The 21,525-nt window shown below is 37.9% G+C and overlaps 1 protein-coding gene across 1 annotated transcript in view; it reads right to left on the reverse strand.

Annotated features, from left to right (window-relative positions):
- Positions 1-14,953: 14,953 nt before the first annotated feature.
- NINJ1 (ninjurin 1) overlaps positions 14,954-21,525 on the reverse strand; it is a 99,546-nt gene continuing 92,974 nt past the window's right edge. The window contains exon 5 of the mRNA XM_074199036.1: positions 14,954-15,119. Coding sequence (XP_074055137.1) covers positions 14,965-15,119 — 155 coding nt within the window. The 3' untranslated portion in view covers positions 14,954-14,964. The remainder of the gene's footprint in view (positions 15,120-21,525) is intronic.

Here is a 21,525-nt window from a genome sequence, read left to right on the forward strand (position 1 = left end):
ACAATTCCACCAGCAATGCATCAATGTCCCAATCCTCCCACAACCTCTCCAACATTGATCATTTTCCCTTTTTCTCATCTTGGCCAATCTGATAAGTATGAAGTGATACCTCATTGTTGTTTTAATTTGCATTTCTCTAAGCAATGATTTGGAGCATTTTTTCATATGATCATATATAGCTTTACTTTCTTCATTTGAAAACTGTCTATTCATATCATTTGACCATTTATCAATTGGAGAATAAGTTATAACTTTATAAATTTGATGCAATGTCCTATATATTTTATTTTTTTATATTTTAGAAATGAGACCTTTATCAGAACTCCTGGTTGTGAAGATTGTTTCCCAGTTTTCTGCTTTTCTTCTAATTTTGGCAGCATTGATTTTATTAGTGCAAAAGCCTTTTAACTTAATATAGTCAAAATAATTCATTTTTCTGTTTATAATATACTCTAATTCTTATTTCATATAAATTTATCCCCTTTCCATAGATCTGATAATTTCTTGATCTATTAATTTATCTATGGTGTCACCCTTTATACCTAAATCTTGTACTTTTTGACCTTATTTTGGTTTAGGCTATGAGATGTGAGTCTATGTCTAGTTTTTGCCAGACTATTTTCCAGTTTTCCCAACAATTTTTGTCCAATAGTGAGTGCTTATCCCAGAAGCTGATGTCTTTGAGTTTGTCAAATAGTAGATTGCTGTAGTCATTTACTGCAGTTTCTTTTGAGCCTATCCTAATCCACTGAGCCATTACTCTATTTCTTAACCAGTACCAGGCAGTTTTGATGACTGCTGCTTTATAGTATAGTGTGAGATCCGGTAGAGCTAGGCTACTTTCCTTTACCTTTTTTTCATTAGTTCCCTTGCTATTCTTGACCTTTTGTTGCTTCAGATGAATTTTATTACTTATTTTTTTCTAGCTTCGTAAAGTAGTAATTTGGTGGTTTGATTGGTATGGCACCAATAAGTAATTTAATTTGGATAGAATTGTCATTTTGATTATATTAGCTCAACCTAACTATGAGCAATTGATATTTTTCCAATTATTTGGGTGAGAAGTGCTTTATAATTGTGTTTATACAGTTTCTGGGTTTGTCTTAGGAGGTAGATTCCCAAGGATTTAATGTTGTCTATAGTTACTTTAAATGAAATTTCTACTTTAATGAAATTTTTACTTTAAATGAAATTTCTCTTTCTATCTCTTGCTCTTGGACTTTGTTGTTCATATATAGAAATGTTGATGATTTATGTGGGTTTATTTTATATCCCGGTATTTTGCTGAATTTGTTAATTGTTTCAAGGAGTTTTTTAGATGATTTTCTTGGGTTCTCTAAGTATACCATCATATCATCTGTAAAGAGTGAAAACTTTGCTTCTTCATTGCCAATTCTGATTCTTTCAATTTCTTTTTCTTCTTTTATTACTATAGCTAGCATTTCTAATACTATATTGAATAGTAATGGTGATAATGGACATCCCTATTTCACCCCTGATTTTATTGGAAATGCTCTGAGTTTATTCCCATTATATATCTTCAGTGTTTTAGATAGATACTATTAATTATTTTATGGAAAACTCCATTTATTCTTAAGCATTTTAGAGTTGTTTTGTTTGTTTGTTTGTTTTGGTTTTTTTAGGTTTTTGCAAGGCAATGGGGTTAAGTGGCTTGCCCAAGGCCACACAGCTAGGTAATTATTAAGTGTCTGGGGCCCAATTTGAACTCAGGTATTCCTCACTCCAGGGCCAATGCTCTATCCACTGCACCACCTAGCCGCTCCCAATTCTAGAGTTTTTAATAGGAATGGATGTTGTATTTTATCCAAGGCTTTCCCAGCATCTATTGAGATAATCATTGTTGTGTTTTCCTAATATTGAACCATCTCTGCTTAGCCGGTATGAATTCTACCTGATCATGGTGTATTATCCTAGTAATAATTTGCTGTAGTCTCATTGCTAAACTTTTATTTAAGATTTTTGCATCAATATTCATTAGGGCGATTGATCTATAATTTTATTTGTCTGTTTTGGTTCTTCCTGGTTTATGTATTGTTGTTGGTATCATAAATGGCGTTTGGCAGAGCTTCTCCTATTTTTTAAAAATAGTTTATGTAGAATAGCAATTAATTGTTCCTTAAATGTTTGGTAGAATTCACTTGTAAATCCATCTGGACTTGGAGCCTTTTTCTTAGGGAGTTTATTGATGATTTCTTCAATTTCTTTTTCTGAAATGGGGTTATTTAAGTAATTTATTTCCTCTTCTGATAATCTGAGCAGTTTGGATTTTTGTAAATATTCATCCATTTCACTCAAGTTATCCAATTTATTGGCATACAGTTCTTTAATTTCCTCCTCATTGGTGGTAGTTCACCCATTTCATTTTTGATATTGTTAATTTGGCTATCTTCTTTCTTTTTTAAAAAATCAGATTAATCAAAGGTTTGTCTATTTTATTGTTTTTTTTCATAAAACCAACTCAATTTTGTTTATGAGATCAATGGTTTTCTTGCTTTCAATTTTATTAATCTCTCCCTTGATTTTCAGAATTTCTAATTTGGTATTTAATTGGGGATCTTTAATTTGTTCCTTTTCTAGTTTTTTTTTAGTTGTATACCCAATTCATTGATTTTCTTTTTCTCTTTTTATTCATTTAGGCACTTAGAGATATAAACTTTCCCCTCAAAACTGCCTTGGCTTTGTTCTATAAATTTTGGAATGATATCTCATTAGTATCTTTTTTCTTGTATATAATTATTGATTATTTCTATTATTTGCTGTTTGATCCACCTATTGTTTAAGATGAAGTTATTTAATTTCCATTTAGCTTTTGTTTTATCTTTCTATGACTCTTTATTACATGTAATTTTTATTTCATCATGGTCTGAGAGGCCTATGTACTTTGTAGCAATATTTTGCCATAATAAAACAGTTTTAATATCCATAGAGCATGTAAATCCCTTCACCTTTTCAATGGCCTTAAATCTTCTATCTTCATTCACTAAATCTTTAATAATGGGCAACACAACTGCCTATTAGACACCCTGAGCTAGTTGTCCTAGGTCTCTTAAACTCAATATGTCCCAAACAAAATCTTTGTCTTTCTCCTCAAGCCTTCACCTCTTCCTAATTTCCCCATTACAGTGCCATCTTCTTTGTTACCTAGGCAAACAAAAATATATGGATTCCTTGACTCTTAACTCTCTCATCCCTCATTTTAACCAATATATTGCCAAATTCTAACTTTGTAGCATCTCTTATTTGTCCCCCTTTTCTCCTCTGACACTGCCACCACCTTGATGTAGGCCCTTATCACCTCATGCCTAGACTATTGAAATAACCTGATTGGCTCTCTTGGTTGGTCTCCTTGCCATAAGCCTTTCCCTTCTCCAGTTCATCCTCCACCCAAATAGCAAAGTGATTCACCTTAAGGATAGGTCTGGTCATATCACCTCCCTTACCCACTTAATAATCTCCCATGGACTCCCTAATACCTCCAGGATCAAATATAGTGTCCTCTGGTTGGCGTTTCCCCTGCCTGTGTTTTTGATCTTTTTTCACTTTATTTTCCTCCATACACTCTGTAATACAATAACACTAGCCTTTTTTGCTGTTCCTTACCAAAAAAATATTCCATCCCCATGTGTTTCCTTTGGCTGTCCCCCATATCTATAATTATCTCCCTCTTCTCCACCTTCTGGCTTGTCACCCTCCATAAGAAGACTCTAAGGGGATTATTATGGGACAACTGCTTCCTTACTATTGGATTCTATGCCTCTCTTTAAACAACTTAAGGTGGCATTGGTTCCCTAGGACTAATACCTTTACCTCATAATGACATCTCAGTCAACAAAAACCTTCAGACCTTATTGTCAAAGGAATTTCTATCTAACCAAAGTTCCCCCATGTGTATTGTATGTTTAACCGAAGTATAAAACTTAAATAATATTTATTTGCATTGAATTTCATTGAATTCATTTGGGCTTAATGTCCTAGCCTGTCAAGAGAATTCTAAATTTTGAATCTAAATCTAGGTGTGCTGCCAGTAAGTCCTTTCTTCATCTATAAAATGGGAAGCAAGTTGAACTGGATACCTTTGTGCTCTCTTGTCATCAACTCTATGATGCTACAATCCTATGGTTGTCGGTTTTACAGTAGAAACAAAGGAGAGAAAATAAATGCTGAGAAAAGTGGAACTTGAAGTCAAGTTTCTGGATACTACCTCTCATAACTATAACCTAGGAAGTTTGATAGTGCAGTAGATAGAGCACTAAAGCTTGGCCAGGAAGACAGTCATTCGTGTCTGTTACCCTAAACAAGTCACTTAACCTGTCTACTTTTATTTCTTCAACTATAAAATGGGGATTAAAAATGACTCCTTCCTCCAAGGTCTATTGTGAGGATCCAATAAGATATTTCTAAAGTGTTTAGTACACAGCCTGGTACATATTAGGTACCTAATAAATGGAATAATAAATAAATAAGGAAGCAAGCTTCCTTTCTAACCACCCAGTTGTTGGGGGGTTTTTTCTATAAAGTCCTATTTGTTCCTAACTAGAGTCTTAAAGGTCACAGATGATCTGAATGTGGTGATTTAGTCTAAACTGAACTCAAAGAAGCTATTGTCAGGTTAGAAAATGTGTAATCTTTTAAGGCTCCTATGATCTCACCACACAGACTGCCCTTTGTTACTGAGATAAGTGATTTCATCACAATTCGGTTCAATTAGACAGAATTCTGACTTCTCCCTGAACACACTACTTCTTCCAGTACATCAATCTGAGACTGTATGAAGTTGCCATCAAATGAGATACTATATATCAAGCAAACCTTCAAGAGCTTTATAATGGCCACCAATTATTATTACTGGATAGAGGCCTCAGCATTTTCTTTTCAATTCTGTTTTTGGTGATGACAAAGAAGATACAAACCATGTTGCAGTAAGAAGTGTGGGATGCTTCTTCTCTAAAAGAGAAGATCCCCTCAGTGGGGATGCAAGGTCCAAAGATGCATTGAATTTCAAAGTTAGGAACACCTCAACAGCTATGTATTCCATCATAATTCTAAATAAGAATTTGCTCTATGATATAAATGATTCTGCTTTTATTACAAGATCCGAAAGAAGCCCAGTGTCTCCTAAGATACCCCATTCCTCTTTTGTTGTAATTGTTCAGTCATTTCAGTCATGACTGATGCTGCATAATGCCATTTGGGCAAAAATACTGGAGTAGCTTGTCATTTCTTTTTCTATATCATTTTACAGATAGATACTGAGGTGAACAGAATCAAGTGTCTTGCCAGGGTCACACAGCTAGCAAATGTCTGAGAACAGATTTGAACTCAGGTCTTCTTGACTGCAGGGCTGGCAAGTCTATCCACAGCACCACCTAGATACCCCCATTTACACTCTAATTGATCCTATGATCTTATGACTTGGAGACGGAGAAGACCTCAGCAGTCATTTAATCAATCCTCCCATACTTTTCAGATAAGGAAACTCAGGTCTAGAGTAGTACAGTGATTTATCCAGAGCCATATAGAAATTTACTTCTTTGTACACTTCTATCTAAATTTATCTCTTTGTATCACTGAGGTGTGGTGTAGAGAAAAACACACTAGATTGGGAACAGGGTTCATATTCTAGCTTTGATACTTACTTGTCTGACCTTATTCAAGTTATGTAAGCTTTCTTAACCTCAGTTTCCCCATCTGTAAAATGAAAAGGGTAGGCTAAATTGCCTCTAAGACTTCCTTTCAGTTCCAAGCTAATTAGAAGCTGACACAAGCATCTTTGTGAGGCAATGGGCTTCCTATCACTAAAAATGCTTGTAATGCAGAAGTTATAGATAACAAACTTCTGGATAATATATCATCAACTGAGAATTAGGTGACCCATTTTCAGATCCTATGGTTATATGATTCAAAGAAGCCTTTTGGGCTACATCATACCATTTGTGTGTGTGTGTGTGTGTGTGTGTGTGTGTGTGTGTGTGTGTGTGTATGTGAGAAAGAGAGAAATTGAAAAAGAAAAAAAGTCCCCTGACATTTATAAGATGGTCCTAAGTTGCCTTTTTTGTTCTTCAAGCAAATAGTCATTAATTTATTCAGAGCAAAAATGAGGTCTTTTCTCTCTCAGTGGAAATGCATCCATTCAACACAATGAAACATCTGTCCTCTTGAGTATTTCTAAGCTCACTTTTCAAAGCACTAGCTTATTCCTATGGAGTCTATGTAATGACTTACTTCAATGGGAGAGGGACTAAAAAGCGGGTATGAAACTAAAGTTCTGATGGAAGAAACACAGAGCCTAACTTGGACAGATGATTCCCCCATGGGGAATCTCAAAAGCTCACTGAAAAAGCCACCAGACAAAGCAGCTGCCTGGTCATTCTTTTGTTTTGGCTTGTTGATTGCCCAGTTCAGCCCATAGATCACACACCTCATAAAAATTTATAGATTTAAGCTGAAAGAGACCTTAGAAATCACCTCATCCAATTCTCATTTATAGATGAAAAACTGAGGTCCATGGAGAAGGAACTTACTCCAAGATTACACTGAGAATTATGATTTAAGTCTGTCTCTTGAATCCACATTCAACACTCTATCCACAATACCCCAAATACAGGGAGGAAGAAGAAGAATTCATATCTCTGTTGGGGCTGGCATGTTATAGAGGGAAAAAGAAACTGCAATTGAGAGTTCATAGTCTTAGGTCCAAATTCCAATTCTACCCCCAGTGTAACCTTGGGCAAACCATTTCACCTGGCTAAAATTCAGGTTCTTCATCTGTAAAATGAGGGGGTTAATAAGATGACTTCTGAAGTTCCTTTTGACTCAATCTATGATCTGCTCATCTCATAACAAATCAATGACACAGGAAGTATCTTAATTCTCCCCATTTTACAGAGAAAGAAACTGAAGTTCCTAAAATCTTGACCTGTTTGGAATCACAAATATATTGCGGAACTGGGATTTGTATATGGATTTTTAGCTTCCTAAATTCCATGGACTTTCCCCCCACATTCCCATAACCACAGAGAAAATTCCATAAAGTATGTAAGAAAGAACTGGAGAGTCACAGCTGTGAGCACAGTTTGATTTTCTGAATACTGTTTACAATCAGACTGCAAGAGAAAAGGGGACAGTTGTTTCTCCTTGTTATGTACAAGGAAATTTGTTGAGACAGAACAAGCCTTTGAGTTGAATGCCTCCCATTTTTAGCATCCCTAGCTCATTCCATGGGGAGTCATCAAATTCTCAAAACAAAATCAATTTTAATTCATCTTAATGAATTAAATGCATTTGTAAAATGAGGATAATAACAGCACCAACCTCCCAGGGCTGTTATGAGGATGAAACAAGATAATGTATGTAAAGTCTTAAAGGCTAATACATAATATAATAAACACTAGCTAATAATATTAAGATAATAATTAAATTTGTGCTCAAGGTTTGGGGGAAAAGGTAGAGAGTGGAATTGGTATGGATCCTCATGAACAAATTGTATGAACCATCAGATGGATTCTCTCATATAGTGGATTATCATTTATTTTTTTAAGTGACTCATTTTAACCTTTGAAATCAAAACAGGGCGATCAGGAAACATAAGGAAGGAAGCTACAGCCCAAATCAAGAAAAGGGAACAAAAGCTAGAAATTCCACCAGGACAGGGACTTGTCTCCATCTCTGATGCCTAACACTGCTCAGGACAAGATAAGTCTTCAATTCATGTTTGTATGTAAAGATGTCCCTGGGGTTGTTGTGCTCCACCTGAAGTCCAGTTGCTGCCAACGCCCACCTGCTCTCCAGGAACTAATGTGACCCTTGTGGCTTTCTGGGTCTAGGCTGTTTTCTGATGTTGCTTTTTCAGCTACAAAAATGGCAATAAATCTTTGCCTTCCAGTGTTCAGATTGAGAATTCAGTGCAACAATGCATCATGCCCTATGAAAAAAAATGATCAGAAAGCTTGGATAATTGCCTTGACTGGTCTTTCACAGGCCACCTGACAAAGGCTTGGCCACAGCTCCTCACTGCAAGGAATACCAACAGTAGCCCCTAGCATTTCGGTACTGATCCTAAATAGGCCTGGTCCTGGATGAACCTCTCTCAGCAGATTTTCTCTTTTCTTCAAAACTATCTGTTTATCAGCTTTCCTGTGGTCACCTGATATCCTATTTCTGCTCAGCTCAAAGGTAGGTCCAATGAATGAGCTGTAAAAAGCCTGTTGCCAGCCAAGATATGGTGGGGCTACCTCTAACGAAGAGTCATTCAGGGGTGGATCTGAGGAGGACCAAGGAGAAGCAGCACTCTGTGGGGGGTTCTCAGGGTAATAATGTTTGTCCTTCATTTTTGAAGACCATGATCAGGGAGGTGATGCCATGACAAGTATATGAATTGATTTTGAGTGAGGAGATGCTGTGCTAAGTCACCAGCCTCACTTTCTCCTCCAGAGCCATCTGGGTCTAGTGTGGCCAGATAGGAATCAGGACAACTGGAGATGGCCCTGGACGTGAGGCAGTCAGGGTAAAATAACTTGCCCGAGGTCACACAGCTAGTAAGTGTCAGAGGCTAGATTCAAACTCCCATCCTACTGATTCCAAGGCCAGTGCTCTATCCACTGTGCCATAGCACCCTTGGTCAGTCTGTTAGGTGGGATTGGGTTGTGAAACCATTCTTCTGTCTCCAAATGCATTTCTCAAATTGCATATAACAACCTACAGTCCACCTGAAGTGGTAATAGGATAACCAAACCAAATGCCTTCAGGGCAGGAGTTTGTAAAATGTGGCTCCATCCCTCCAAGCTCTCCATGCATCCCTCCCCAGGCCAGGCACCCTGGAATCTGTTTTTATCATACCCTTTGAGTCAAACCTTTATCTTCCGGGGCATACCTGTCTAGGCTCCCTCTGCCATAGGCATCAGTTCTGTGGTACTCTTCTTTTGGGCTGATAGAGAAGACAAGAGCAGAAAAAACAGCCAGTCTTCTTCCAGTTTCATCCTTCCTCCTTCCCTTTCCCATCAGCCTTTCCCTCCAAAGTGAGAAACGAGTTGGAGGTAACATGGGGCCAAGTTTGGCAGAAATAAATAAGCATATGGTCAATGGATGGTTGAGGAACCATCTATCCCAGGAAACAAAGTAGCCTTGGTGGGGGGGTTGTTGTTTTTTTTCTGTTTTTGCCAGGCAATGGGTTTAAGTGACTTGCCCTAGACCAGATTTGACCTCCAGGGCCTGCTCTAGCTGCTGAACCACCTAGCTGTCCCCCAAAGTAGCATTAATTCAAGGGAAGAGGAGTGGGAAAGGGTTGAGGGGGAATTGGGAATTCTTTTGTGTGATCAAATAAGTTTTTTCTGTCTCTGAGAAACTTCAAGCCTTAATAGAGGGATGATTTGGGCCAAAAATAAATAAACAAAAAACCAAATAAATAAATAATGTCACAATTCTCCCCAGCTTTGCCTCAAATTTGCTGCCTGATCTTGAACAAGTCCTATCCCCGCCTATTTCCTCATCTTTATAATGAAGGAATTGGATTAAGCTATTTCTAAGATCCTTTTCACCCCTAATTCTTAAAGCATGCAAAGAAACCAATATAATAGGAAGGCTCTGGGCCTGTCTCACATCAGGAATTTACCAGCACCTTACCCAAAAGATGAAATCCCACAACAACTGCTGTTGGGGCCAAAGGCTCTGTCTTACTCCTACTCTTGGGAGAGAATTCCATGATCCTGGTGGGCCTCTTTCTCTCAACTGTGCCAAGTAAACCACTTGTGCCAAAAAACCAAGCAAGTTATCTCTACCTATGAATCCCCCATCCTGAAGGTACAGGGGAGGGGAGAACTACTCCAAGATGTGTCTTCCTATTTCCTCCTGACATTGGAAGGGCATATCAGCAAAGTTGACTCCAACTGTAAGGACCTCAGATTTTGGAGTAGTTAAGTGGTATAGTGCATAGAGCCTTGGGTCTGGAGATAGAAAGATTTCAGTTCAAATCTCACCTTAAATTCTTACGAGTTTTGACTCTTAGCAAGTCACTCAATTTCATTTGTCTCAGTTACCCCAAAACTATAAAACTCCCAGGTTATTGTGAGGATTAAATGAGATCATGTTCGTAAAAAAATTAACACATGGCAAATGATATATAAATATTAGCTATTATTATTTTTTCAAAATGAGATCTTAGATCTTAAAAAAGAGTCCTTGACCTGGAGTCCATAAACTTCTTGTTTTTTTAAATAATTCAACAAAATCAATTTCCTATGCATTTTATGCCTTTCGAAACATTATTCTGAGAGTTAATGCAAAAAAAAAAACAGTTAAGAATCCCAAATCTAGGATAAGCCCTTCATTTTATAGAAAAATAAATGGAAGTCCACAAAGCTTAAATGACTTATCCACATCCAACAGATAGCAGCCAAACTGGATTTAAAATTGAGTCATCTAACTTTAAATCTAGGCTCCTTCGGCTACATTAGCAATCTAATACATTGTAGCAGGAGAAAGTTAGATTTTCTTTCCAAGGATGTTACCACAAAGGCACAACCCAACCCCCACTGGTGCCTATCACTGATAGTTCTGTCAACGAATCATAAGAAAACAGTCACACCACAAGGCTTTTCTTGGGAAATAAGAATATGAGAAGCTTTATTTACAATTCCATTTTCTTTCAGGAAAGATTTCACTTTTAACCACAGCAAGAAATGATTCAGATTTTGTTTTTCTTTCTTCTTTCTCCTGGATGGATAAAAGAATAGCCCTATGTGCAGAGGTTTCAACCAACCTAGGTACAGGTAAAAATTCTGATACTGTCTTTTCTGAGCTTGGTCTGGGCATGAGGTTTCTATGAGAAAGCAACAGATAGGAAGCTGGGAGCCTGCTCTGAAAGGGTGAGAGCCAGCATTTGCCAAGGAACGGAGGCCACCCAGCCAAAGCAAATCTCCCATTTGAACAGTGACTCAGGATGAAGGAAGAAGGCCTTTTGGCAAATACTGCAGGTCAGGCCCTAAGGTTACCCTGTAGATAGCAATGTTACAAGCTGCTTTCTGAGGAGTAGAGCCCAATGTCTGCTCCTAACAGGGGAAGGGAGATGCTAAAGATCAGAAGATCCTAGGTTGGTTTTTAAGGACATTTTCATTTTCTTTTAAGTACACGGTGGCATAAGGACTTCAGAAGGCACAAGGATGCTGAGGTTGATTCTCCAGATCTGTCCAATTGTTCAGCACCTCTAGGGAGACAGCCTCTAATAGCCAGGGATGGGGCCCAAAGAGACTCAGACAAGCCACACATGAAAAAGCCCTGGTCTCTGCAACGGGAATGAGAACTTTTATTTGTTGTCCATGATTTTTGCAAGTATTCTTCCATTCTGAATACTCTCTCAGAGTCTCTCTCAGAGGGCTGCCCATCCTGCGGCCAGGCACCTAGTAGAATGTAAGCTTCCTGAGGGCAAGGGGTATCTTAGTTTGGGTCTTCAGGTTATTAGCCCAATGCTTTGAACATAGGCAGCATTTAATAAATGCTTTTTGGGTTAATTTTCTTCAAGAGGGAAAGGACAGAGTCCCAGTTAGATTTCTTCTGCACACTGAATGAAATGCCTACCCTCCCTCCCCACCCATCTAAGACAATGTGTTCTGGTACATGTGCCAATGAGTAATGATGCTATGTGCTTTGGGAGAGCTCACTCAGGAAAATTATGGAGGGAGAAGAGAGTTTGCTTAGGAAAAACTGATGTCCACTCCTTGCTTTAGAAAGAAGCCATGGTGAATTTCTTACACCATATGCCTGCAGGAAGGGAATGGTGTTTTCTGTTGAAAAAGAAAAGGAGAAAAGTAAGATTGATTCCCACATTCCACCACATCCACTTGCTGACAATCCATCCTTTCTTCAAGGCCCACATTGAATATCACCTTCTCTGTAAAGACTTCTGATTCCTCCAGCTAAAAGCAATTTCTCCAAGCACTTTATATTCCTCCCTAGGTCTATATCAGATCAAATACAGGATTATATTAGTCTTTTGATAAAAGACTAACCTTAGCCAAGTTTAGAGAAGTTCGTCACCAGAAGGCTGGCTACTCATGAGAACATCTGGTAAAACAAGGCAGGGTCATGGTATACACTGATTATTTCATTTTTGTCTTTATATCGCTAGTATCTTAGTGAAGTGCTTCATTTTTAGTAAGCAATTAATAAATGCATATTAATTGACCATTATTGGAAGAAGCAATGCCCATATTAATGAAATCATGGATCTTTGACTTATTAATATGCATTCTAGCTTAAATGTTGTTCACTCATTATTCTCTTTCTCTCTGAACTGATTGGTGATCTCATCACTTCCCATGGGTTCAACTACTGTTTCTATGCAGATACTTCCTAGATCTCTATATCTGGAAATAGCACCTAGTTTCCCTTCTAAGCTCCAGTCCCACATTACCAATTGCCTCTGGACATCTCAAACTGCAAGTCCTGTAGGCAGCTCAAAATGTCCAAAGCAGAGTTCATTATCCTCTAAATATTCCCCTCTTCCCAACTTTCCTCCCACTGTCAAGGAGAATGTCATTCTCCTAGCCACCTAGACAACCTCCATTTCATCCTCATCTCGTCATCCTTGGTTTCAAATCTTACTGTTCTTACCTTCACTGACAGAGGCCTCCCGTACTATACCTAGATTACTGCAATAGGCTTCTAAGTTATCCACTATAACTAGAATGCTCTCTCTCCTCACCCATGATTCTCACTTTCCCTGGTCCCACCTTCTGCAAGAGGCCTTTGCCCCTACTGTTAGTCCTCCCACTTACCTTATTTGCATGTTATCATCCTCATTAAATGTGAGCTCCTTGAGGACAGAGAATATGTCTTTTGGTTTTCTTTATTTTTCTAGTATTTTTTACAGTATCTGGCATACAACAAGCCTTTAATAAATTTTGTTGATTGACTATTCATCACACACTTCTCAATTGTCTAATTCATCATTATCTTGCCTGACTCTTGTCTAATCCCACTGCTATCATCTTGGTAAAGACCTCCACTACCATTTACCAGGATTGCTTTAATAGCCTCATAACCAATTAGACTTCAATCTATCTTTTCTTCAACTGCCAACTATTTCATAGTTCTAGTCTTCATTTCAGTCATCTGCTCAAAAGCTTACAAGGCCTCCTATAAGTTATTAAATCAAATTCCAACTCCTTGCATCTGACATTCATTCAAAGCTCTCTCCTAGCTGGAGCTCGGTCTACTTATCTCATCTTATCTTGTATTCTTTTAACACATTCTACACTCCAGCTATATTGGACCACTCTGGGCTCTGAACACACTCTTTGTTTTTTTTTTTAGGTTGTTTTTTTTTTTGCAAGGCAAATAGGGTTTAGTGGCTTGCCCAAGGCCACACAGCTAGGTGATTATTAAGTGTCTGAGAATGGATTTGAACCCAGGTATTCCAAGGCCAGTGCTTTATCCACTGCGCTACCTAGCTGCCCCTGAACACACTCTTTGGATTCCTGACTTATTTTTTGCTTTCACCAATCCCTGGAACTGATAATGTCCTTCTTCCTTCTTTTTGCTATTGAATTCCAACATATTTTTTTGAACCCAAACTCATCTTCCATCTACTCCAAGAAGGCTTTGCTAATACTTAATCAGATCTCCCAACACACTTATCATGGAGCCCTATGTATCCTAATTACCCTTGATGGATTCATACCCCCCCCCAATACATTGTAGGATCCAGGAAGGTAGAGTTTCAATATTAGCTAGATTTTGGATCTCTCCCAGTACCTAGCCTAGTATCCCATATACTTTATATGTTTAATAGATGTTTGCTGAATTAAATTGAATCTTTATGGTCCCTCATGGCTTAGAAGTATTATATATATGTGTGTAGGTATATACACATATATGTATATGTGTGAATGTATGAACATATTTCCACAGGTACCTAAGATGGCAAATCCATATACTATGGATTTGGAGTCAGGAAGACCTGAGTTCAAATCCTGCCTCAGACTCTTGAATGCCATGTCAAAGAAGATAGGTGGCACAGTAGATGGAGCATTAGGTTGGAGTAGGAAAGACTTGAGTTAAAATCCAGTCTCAGACCCTTCCTAACTACATGATTCTAAGCATCTCACTTAAATCTATCTGCCTCAGTTTCCTCAGTCAAAAAAGGGGATAATAAAGCATCTACTTCACAGGATTATTATGAGGTTTACATCAAATAATATTAGGACAATAGTAGGAGTTTAAAAAAGCTTATTTCTCTAATCTCCCTTTTGACCCTCAGCAAGTCATTTAACTGTTCTCAGTCTCAGTTTCTTCATTATGAGTGGAAATAATAGTTGTATCTATTTCTCAAGGTTATGTTGAGAAACAAATGAGATAATATATGTGTAAAATCCTACACAGGCCAAGGTAAAGGCTAGCTATGTGAATGAATGAACATTCTAAGAGTTATGTTTTAGGCAATAGGAGGTAGTGACTTGAGAAATTGCCAAGGGGTCTAGGAAAAAGAGTTCTTTTCCCAGTTTGTCAACAGCATCCTAAAATAGGGCTCTGCCAGGTCAGGCTGGGTCTCTGTGGCTATTTGTGATGAGCCTTGAATTCATTTTTACCAACTCTAGTCTGGCCACTTAACCTTGAATTCATTTTACCAACTTTCTAGCCTGGCCACTTAACCTTTTTTTTTTCCCTTGTGAAAATGGTCAGTGCTAAAAAAAGGATCTTATTCTTAACCTTCCCATCCAGCTGAATAGGACACATAGAAGTGTTTACTTTTATTCTTCAGGTCACTTGAGAGTCACAGCACTCACCTCCTAGAGCCATACTCATTCTGTTTATCTAAAATAGATTCCTTTGAGTTAAATGAGGCCTGGCTCCTTCTAAGAAAAAAAAAAAATCTGGATAGTAATGGTTAAAGAGGAGACAGGGCAAAGGGGTGAGGGAGAAGTATTTTCCAACAGTTTACCTGAATAAATTTTACTGCTGAGCAGAAATATCAACAGATGGTTTCTGAACTCCAAATGCCGTAATAAAGATGTTGACAACAACAATGATGAACACCAGCCCCGTCGCCAGATTGTTGAGGAAATCCAGTTTTGCGTGCTTGGCAGGATTATTAAGGTCATACTTTACTATAATCAAAGGAAAAGAAAGAAAAAATAACATATTGGTGGCTATCCAAAGATATGCATCCTATTGTCTCAATATATACTTTAATTTTTATGTTTAAAAAAGAGCCTTCCCAGGATGCCCATCAATTGAGAAATGACTGAACAAGTTATGGTATATGATTGTGATGAAATATCATTGTGCTATAAGACATGTAAAGCAAGATGATTTAAGACAAAAAACTGTGAAGACGTATACGAACTGGTGCAAAGTAGTGTGAGGACAGCTAAGTGGCACAGTAGATAAAGTGCCAGACTTGGAGTCAGGAAGACTCATCTTTTGGAGTTCAAATCTGGCCTCTGACACTTATTAGCTGTGTGACCCTGTGCAAGTCACCTACCCCTCTTTACCTCATTTTTCTCATTTGTAAAAATTGTCTGGAAAAGGAAATAGCAACCACTCTAGTATGTTTGCCAAGAAAATCCCAAATAGGATCACAAAGAAATGGACATGACTGAAAAATAACTGTACAACAGCAAAAAAGTGATGTAAGCAGAGCAGGAGATCATTGTTCACAGTAACAGCAATATTGTAGGATGATCAACTGTGAATAATAGAGATTCTCAGCAATACAATGATACAATAAAGTCTAAGAACTTATGATGAAAAATGCTATCCACCTCCAGAAAAAGAACTTATGGATGGAGTCTGAATGCAGATCAAAGCATACTTTCTTTTTGTTTTCATTTATTTGTTATTTCATTTGTTTTATTATGTTCTTTTTTGTAACATGGCTAATATGGAAATATGTTTTATATGTCTGCACATATATAATCAATATCAAAATGCCTGCCTTTTCAGGGAGGAGTGAGGAGGAGCAGCTAAGTGGCTCAGGGGATACAGCACTAGGCCTGGATACTTACCAGCTGTGTGACCTTGGGCAAGTCATTGCCCCCCCCAAAAAAGTCAAGGAGAAATGAGAGGAGGGAGGGAATTTGGAACTCAATAATTATTTTTTTAAAATATTTTTTAAAATGTACATGTAATTGAGAAAAAATAAAATAAAAACATTCTTTAAAAAAATTTTTTGAAAGAATCTTCCCATAGATGTAGATTTTTCATCTCAATGGGAATTAAAATAAAAAATTTACCACCTTACATGACCAAAGATTCACCTGAAAAAGAACTGAGATGGTGTCACCATCATGGTGGAATCAAAAATAAACTTCCTGCTACCATAGTCATTTTCTCCTGTATAAATATTTGTCACTTTACTAGAGAATGAAGACTACGATGACTATTGGGTTGGGGACATGGGGGTGGGGAGGACAAGGAGAAAGGAGGATTAGAGAGTTTAGAAAACTGTTAACTGATGCATATCAGTAACTCTTGGTAACTTACTGTTTGAGTTGCCTGGGAGCACTGAGTCCATGGTCACTAAGCTCATGTATCACAAGTAGGACCTGAATCCAAATCTTATTTATACTAAAGTCATTCCTGTGTCCACTACATCATGCTTCTATTGCTGTTACCATCCTGAGTAATGAATTTTGACTTTAGAACTCAAGAGTTAATCTAGTCTGACTCTGTCCTTTTACAAATGGGGAAAGTGAGGCCCAGAGAAATGAAGTGATCAACCAACAAGCTTTAACCACAAAAGTGAAATACAAAAAATGAACCTAGATTTTTCACCCAGGTTCCCTGATTCCAAATCTAGTACTTTTTCCATTGTACTACATCGTGTCCTACAAAGGAAAGCAATTTTCAATGGGTATTGTTCTTCCATCAATGACATGGTAACACTCTAACCTCAATACCATGTGTTTTAGAGAACTGGACACTAGAATTCAGAGCTCATTAATTCCAAATGTCTATTTAATTAGCTCTTGATAGGGACAGCTAGGTGGCAAGGGGCAGCTAGGTGGTGCAGTGGATAGAGCACTGACCTTGAAGTCAGGAGTACCTGAGTTCAAATCTGACCTCAGACACAATAATTTCCTAGCTGTGGCCTTGGGCAAGTCACTTAACCCCATTGCCTTGCAAAAACTAAAAAAAAAAAAAAAACTATTGATTTGACTTAGAGATAGCATGGTATCCATAAATTTTAATTTTTAAATTTTTAATTTTTTTTTGTTTTTTGCAAGGCAATGAGGGTGACTTGCCCATGATCACACAGTTAGGTAATTATTAAGTGTCTGAGGCCAGATTTGAATTCAGGTCCTCCTGACCCCTATCTATAGACTTTCAAATCAAAGACCTGGGTTCAAATCTCTATTCTGCTACTAATTGTGATGGCTGGACAAATCACTTTAACTCACTGAAACTACTTTACTTTTCTGTAAAATATAAACATTGGAGGAGTCCAAAGGAAAGAGCACTGACTCTGGAGTACAAGGATATAAAATTAGAGCATACATAATAGCCTTAAGCAAGTCATCACCTCCCTAGCCCTTAGTCTCATCCTTACACAGTCATTTCAGTCATATGCATTTTTTCCTGACCCCATTTGGGGGTTTCTTGCCAAATGTCCTGGAGTAGTTTGCCTTTCCTTCTCCAACTTATTTTACAGATGAGGAAATTGAGGCAAACAAAGTTAAATGACTTGTCTGGGGTCATACAGCTAGCAAGTATCTGAGACTGGATTTGAACAAAATTCTTCCAGGTCTGACCCTATATCCACTATACCATCTAGCCCCCCCATTAATCTTCATAGCTGTAAAGCAAGGATGAATAATTAAATTGCCTCTTAAGTACTTTCCAGCTTTAAACCTATACTTCTATAACTAGATGATCCCTTTGGGTTATACATTTCTAACTACTATAGAAACACATACACACACACACACACACACACACACACACACACACACACACACACACATAAACTTACCCTACTGCCCCCTCTCCCTCTTCTGTTACACACATACTTCTACTATAACTAGAAAGTTTCACTTAATAGTATTTCTAATAGCATTTCGAATCTTGTGTCTTCATTTCATTTTGACCTGAGTAGTCTGTGTTCTTCACTTGAGATTTTTTTTTGGTGCTGGTAGGGAGGAAGTTGGCTTAAGGGCCATCTTTGTTTTGTAATAATGGTATAGGAAAAACATTAGTTTTAATGTCAGTAGTGAAATTTTATGTAGTGCAATGGGTTTGACCTAGCTCTGCTACTGATTTCTTGGATGACCTTGGTTAAGTCATTTGCTCACATGAGCCTCAGTTTTCTTATCTGGATAAAAAAATTATCTTATTCATATGTGCCTGTAGTCAGAAAGATCAGAGTTAAAACCCAGCTTTAGATATTTCCTACATAACCCTGAACAAGTCACTTGATCTCTTTTTTACCTCAGTTTCTTCAACTATTAATTGGGAATGATAAAAGCACCTAGTTGTTGTGAGGATCAAATGAGATTTTGTAAAAAGCACAGGTACTACATAAATAAAGCTCTATATAAATGTCTATTTCCCTACTTTCCCTTGATTCTCTTGATAAGATCTCTTTTGGCTCTATATCCTTTGATCGTATGAAATCTTCTGAAGATTAGGAACCAAAAGGTATTTCTCAGATTAAAGGACTTCTAGGGATAGAGAAGGTTTTGCCCATTAATCTCACCAACTAAAAGAAAGTCACCCCCTGGTCCAGCCAGGGGAATTCTAAACTGGAGTCTTCCTTAAGAGAAACATGGATTTCTCTGAGTGCTTGCCCTGGAAAAAAAGCGTATTCTGACAAGTTGGTATAAACCAAAGGTGATAGAAGTAGAGAGTGTCCAGAAAGGATTAAAGTTTCTTAGATGTATCAATATATTTTTCCCTAGAGTGAGGGACCTTCTCTGTCTCATTTCAGAGAATCACAAAATATGAGATTTAAATGACCTCAGAGGTCATTTAATTCAACATATAGCAGACCAAGATTTCTTTTTAGAGTATTAATGACAAATGATCAGGGAGCCTCAGTTTTAAGACATAAAGGTGAAGAGGAATTCATTGTCTCCTGAATCCATTTTGGGACAGTGCAAATTAGTAAGAACTGTGACCCTGGGCAAGTCACTTAACCTCTGACTGTAAAATGGGAAACATAACATCACCTACATCACAGGGTGTCTGAGGAGATCAAATGAGATTTGTGAATCATTTAGGACAGGGCCAGCTACATAGTAAGTATTTAATAAATGCTTACTCCTTCCCTTTGGGTCTAAATCCATCTTTTTGTCATTTTTACCATTGTTTCCACCTTATTCTTTGGAGCCAAACAAAATAAATTGACTCCTCCTCCCATAAGACTTCTATTCAAATTCCTGAAGGGAGATATCATCCTCATTCTCCTATCCTTACTATCTATTGTCCAAGTTAAACATCCCCAGCTCTTTATATTTTTATTTGTTCTAGTCTCCTCTTAATGCCTTCCTGAAGAGACAGAAGAATCAGTAGTACAAGAGTGAAATGAAGGGTTTACAAAAAATACTGGGAAAAGACAAGATTCATTCCTTCATTCTTTCAACAAAACTTGAACCTGTATTGAACCTGTAAGACAAGTCAGGGGACATAGAAAGTTGAAACAAAACTTAGTCCCTGATCTTAAGGAGGTTACAGTGTAATCAGGAAGATAAAAAATATATCCAAATGCTATTATTCATTATCCATTTTCAAAGAGGACCAATGACATCACTGACTTGAAGGAACTGAATTTAAGTGAAGCAGAGTTGTACAAAGTCATCAGTCCCACTTTCTTCTAAAGTGGTAAGACAAAAATCAAGATGACTGAGATAGTAGCCAGGAAGGCAGTAGATTACCTGGACACCTTCAATGTCAGGCCACACTCTAAGTGCCTTTGTGGCTGTTGGAACAAATTGTTTTCATTTGACCTATACTTTAAGGGAAATCTTCACATATCCCCTAATTCAGTACAAGTTTGAGGTCTTCAATCTGGTTTAGCCCATCTGCCAAGATGGTTTTACCAGGGTGTGGTGGTTGTACATGTATGCTACTGCTTCTTGGAGGCACAGGGGAGAGTTGGGTGATAAGTGGACACAAAAGGGGAATGAGTAGCTCTGCAAGGGTTCAGCAAGCCCTCTCACTGGGGTGAGAGTCTTCCTGGAACTTCCCACAAAAATTGTAATTAGAAGATTCAATGACCTATAAGATCCTTTCTAGCTCTAAATTTTAATCCCACGATCCTTTACATACAAAAATTTGAAATCTGACATCTAATAACCTTTACTCTGTACTTTTATAAATTCTTGTTGAATGGAATTGAATACAAAGTGCTCTGAACTTCAGAACCTGAACTAATTAATTACTTTGGAGGGGAAAGGATCAGGGGAAAACCTCATGGAGAAGGTGGCATATGAATTGAGTGTAGGACTGTGAGACTGCAGGAGAACATTCTAGATATATGGAATGATATAAACAAAAGTAAGACATTCCTGACTTCAAAGAGCTTGTTTTTTATAGGATGAAGGTAACACATAAAGGGGAAGGAAATTAAGGTGCTTATTTTAGAAATAAAATTAATTTAGACAATGTTTTAAGGTTTGCAAAGTGTCCTAAAAGTATTAGTTTATTTGTTCCACACAATAAACCTGGGAGATAGGTGTTATTATTTTTCCCATTTTACAGATGGGGAAACTGGAACTGAGTGAAGTTAAATGATTCACCCAAGAGGAGCTTGTAAGAATCTGAGCCCATATTTGTACTTAGATCATCCTGACTCTAATCCACAAAAATCTCTAACTGAAATAAGTAGTGAACACATTTATTTAGGAGCCAAGGTAAGCCCTTGATGCAAATACAGTACTTTCAACACAGTAGGGACACCTCAAGGCTAACTTGAATTGGGCTCCTTGATTCTTTCATCTAACTGAATACAGGGACAAAATGAAAACCTTCCTGAGTTCCAATCAGTAAAGGCAAGGAGCAGGGAGTTTCCAAATTCAGGAAAACAGTTCCAAAGCAACTGAAGGTGTTGAGGTGGAAGGCAGAGGAGAAGATGGAAGATTAGGAGTGTCAGGACGCATTGCGCCCCAGGGACCAATCCAACCAGCCAGAGAAGGAATCTAAAAATGGAGGAAGTCATGACTGGCCCCTCCTGTGGAGATGAGATGAGGAATTATTTGTTCAGGTTTCTCCAGGCCACATCTGAAGAGAAAGCTTTATTCCTCAGGCCTAAATGAAGTGTCAGCATAACCAATGGAACTGGGAGCCAATAAGAGGAACAGTGGAGGCCACAGATCCTGTTCTGTGGAAGGAGCTCATGAAGACACTTGGCAGTCTGGCAGTCAACCCTTGGGCTCTTCATGAAATCTGCCCACAGTCCATTATAAAATGCCCAATTTTCCAAACAACTATGCATGGCTCGAAAGCCTGCTTGACTAGAGAAACTCTAGGTTTTGGCCAAGAGCAGGATCATATGTCTTTCCAGAAAGGGATATA

Source organism: Macrotis lagotis, chromosome 8, assembly GCF_037893015.1.
Source record: "Macrotis lagotis isolate mMagLag1 chromosome 8, bilby.v1.9.chrom.fasta, whole genome shotgun sequence".
In the NCBI taxonomy this organism is placed as follows: Eukaryota; Metazoa; Chordata; class Mammalia; order Peramelemorphia; family Peramelidae; genus Macrotis; species Macrotis lagotis.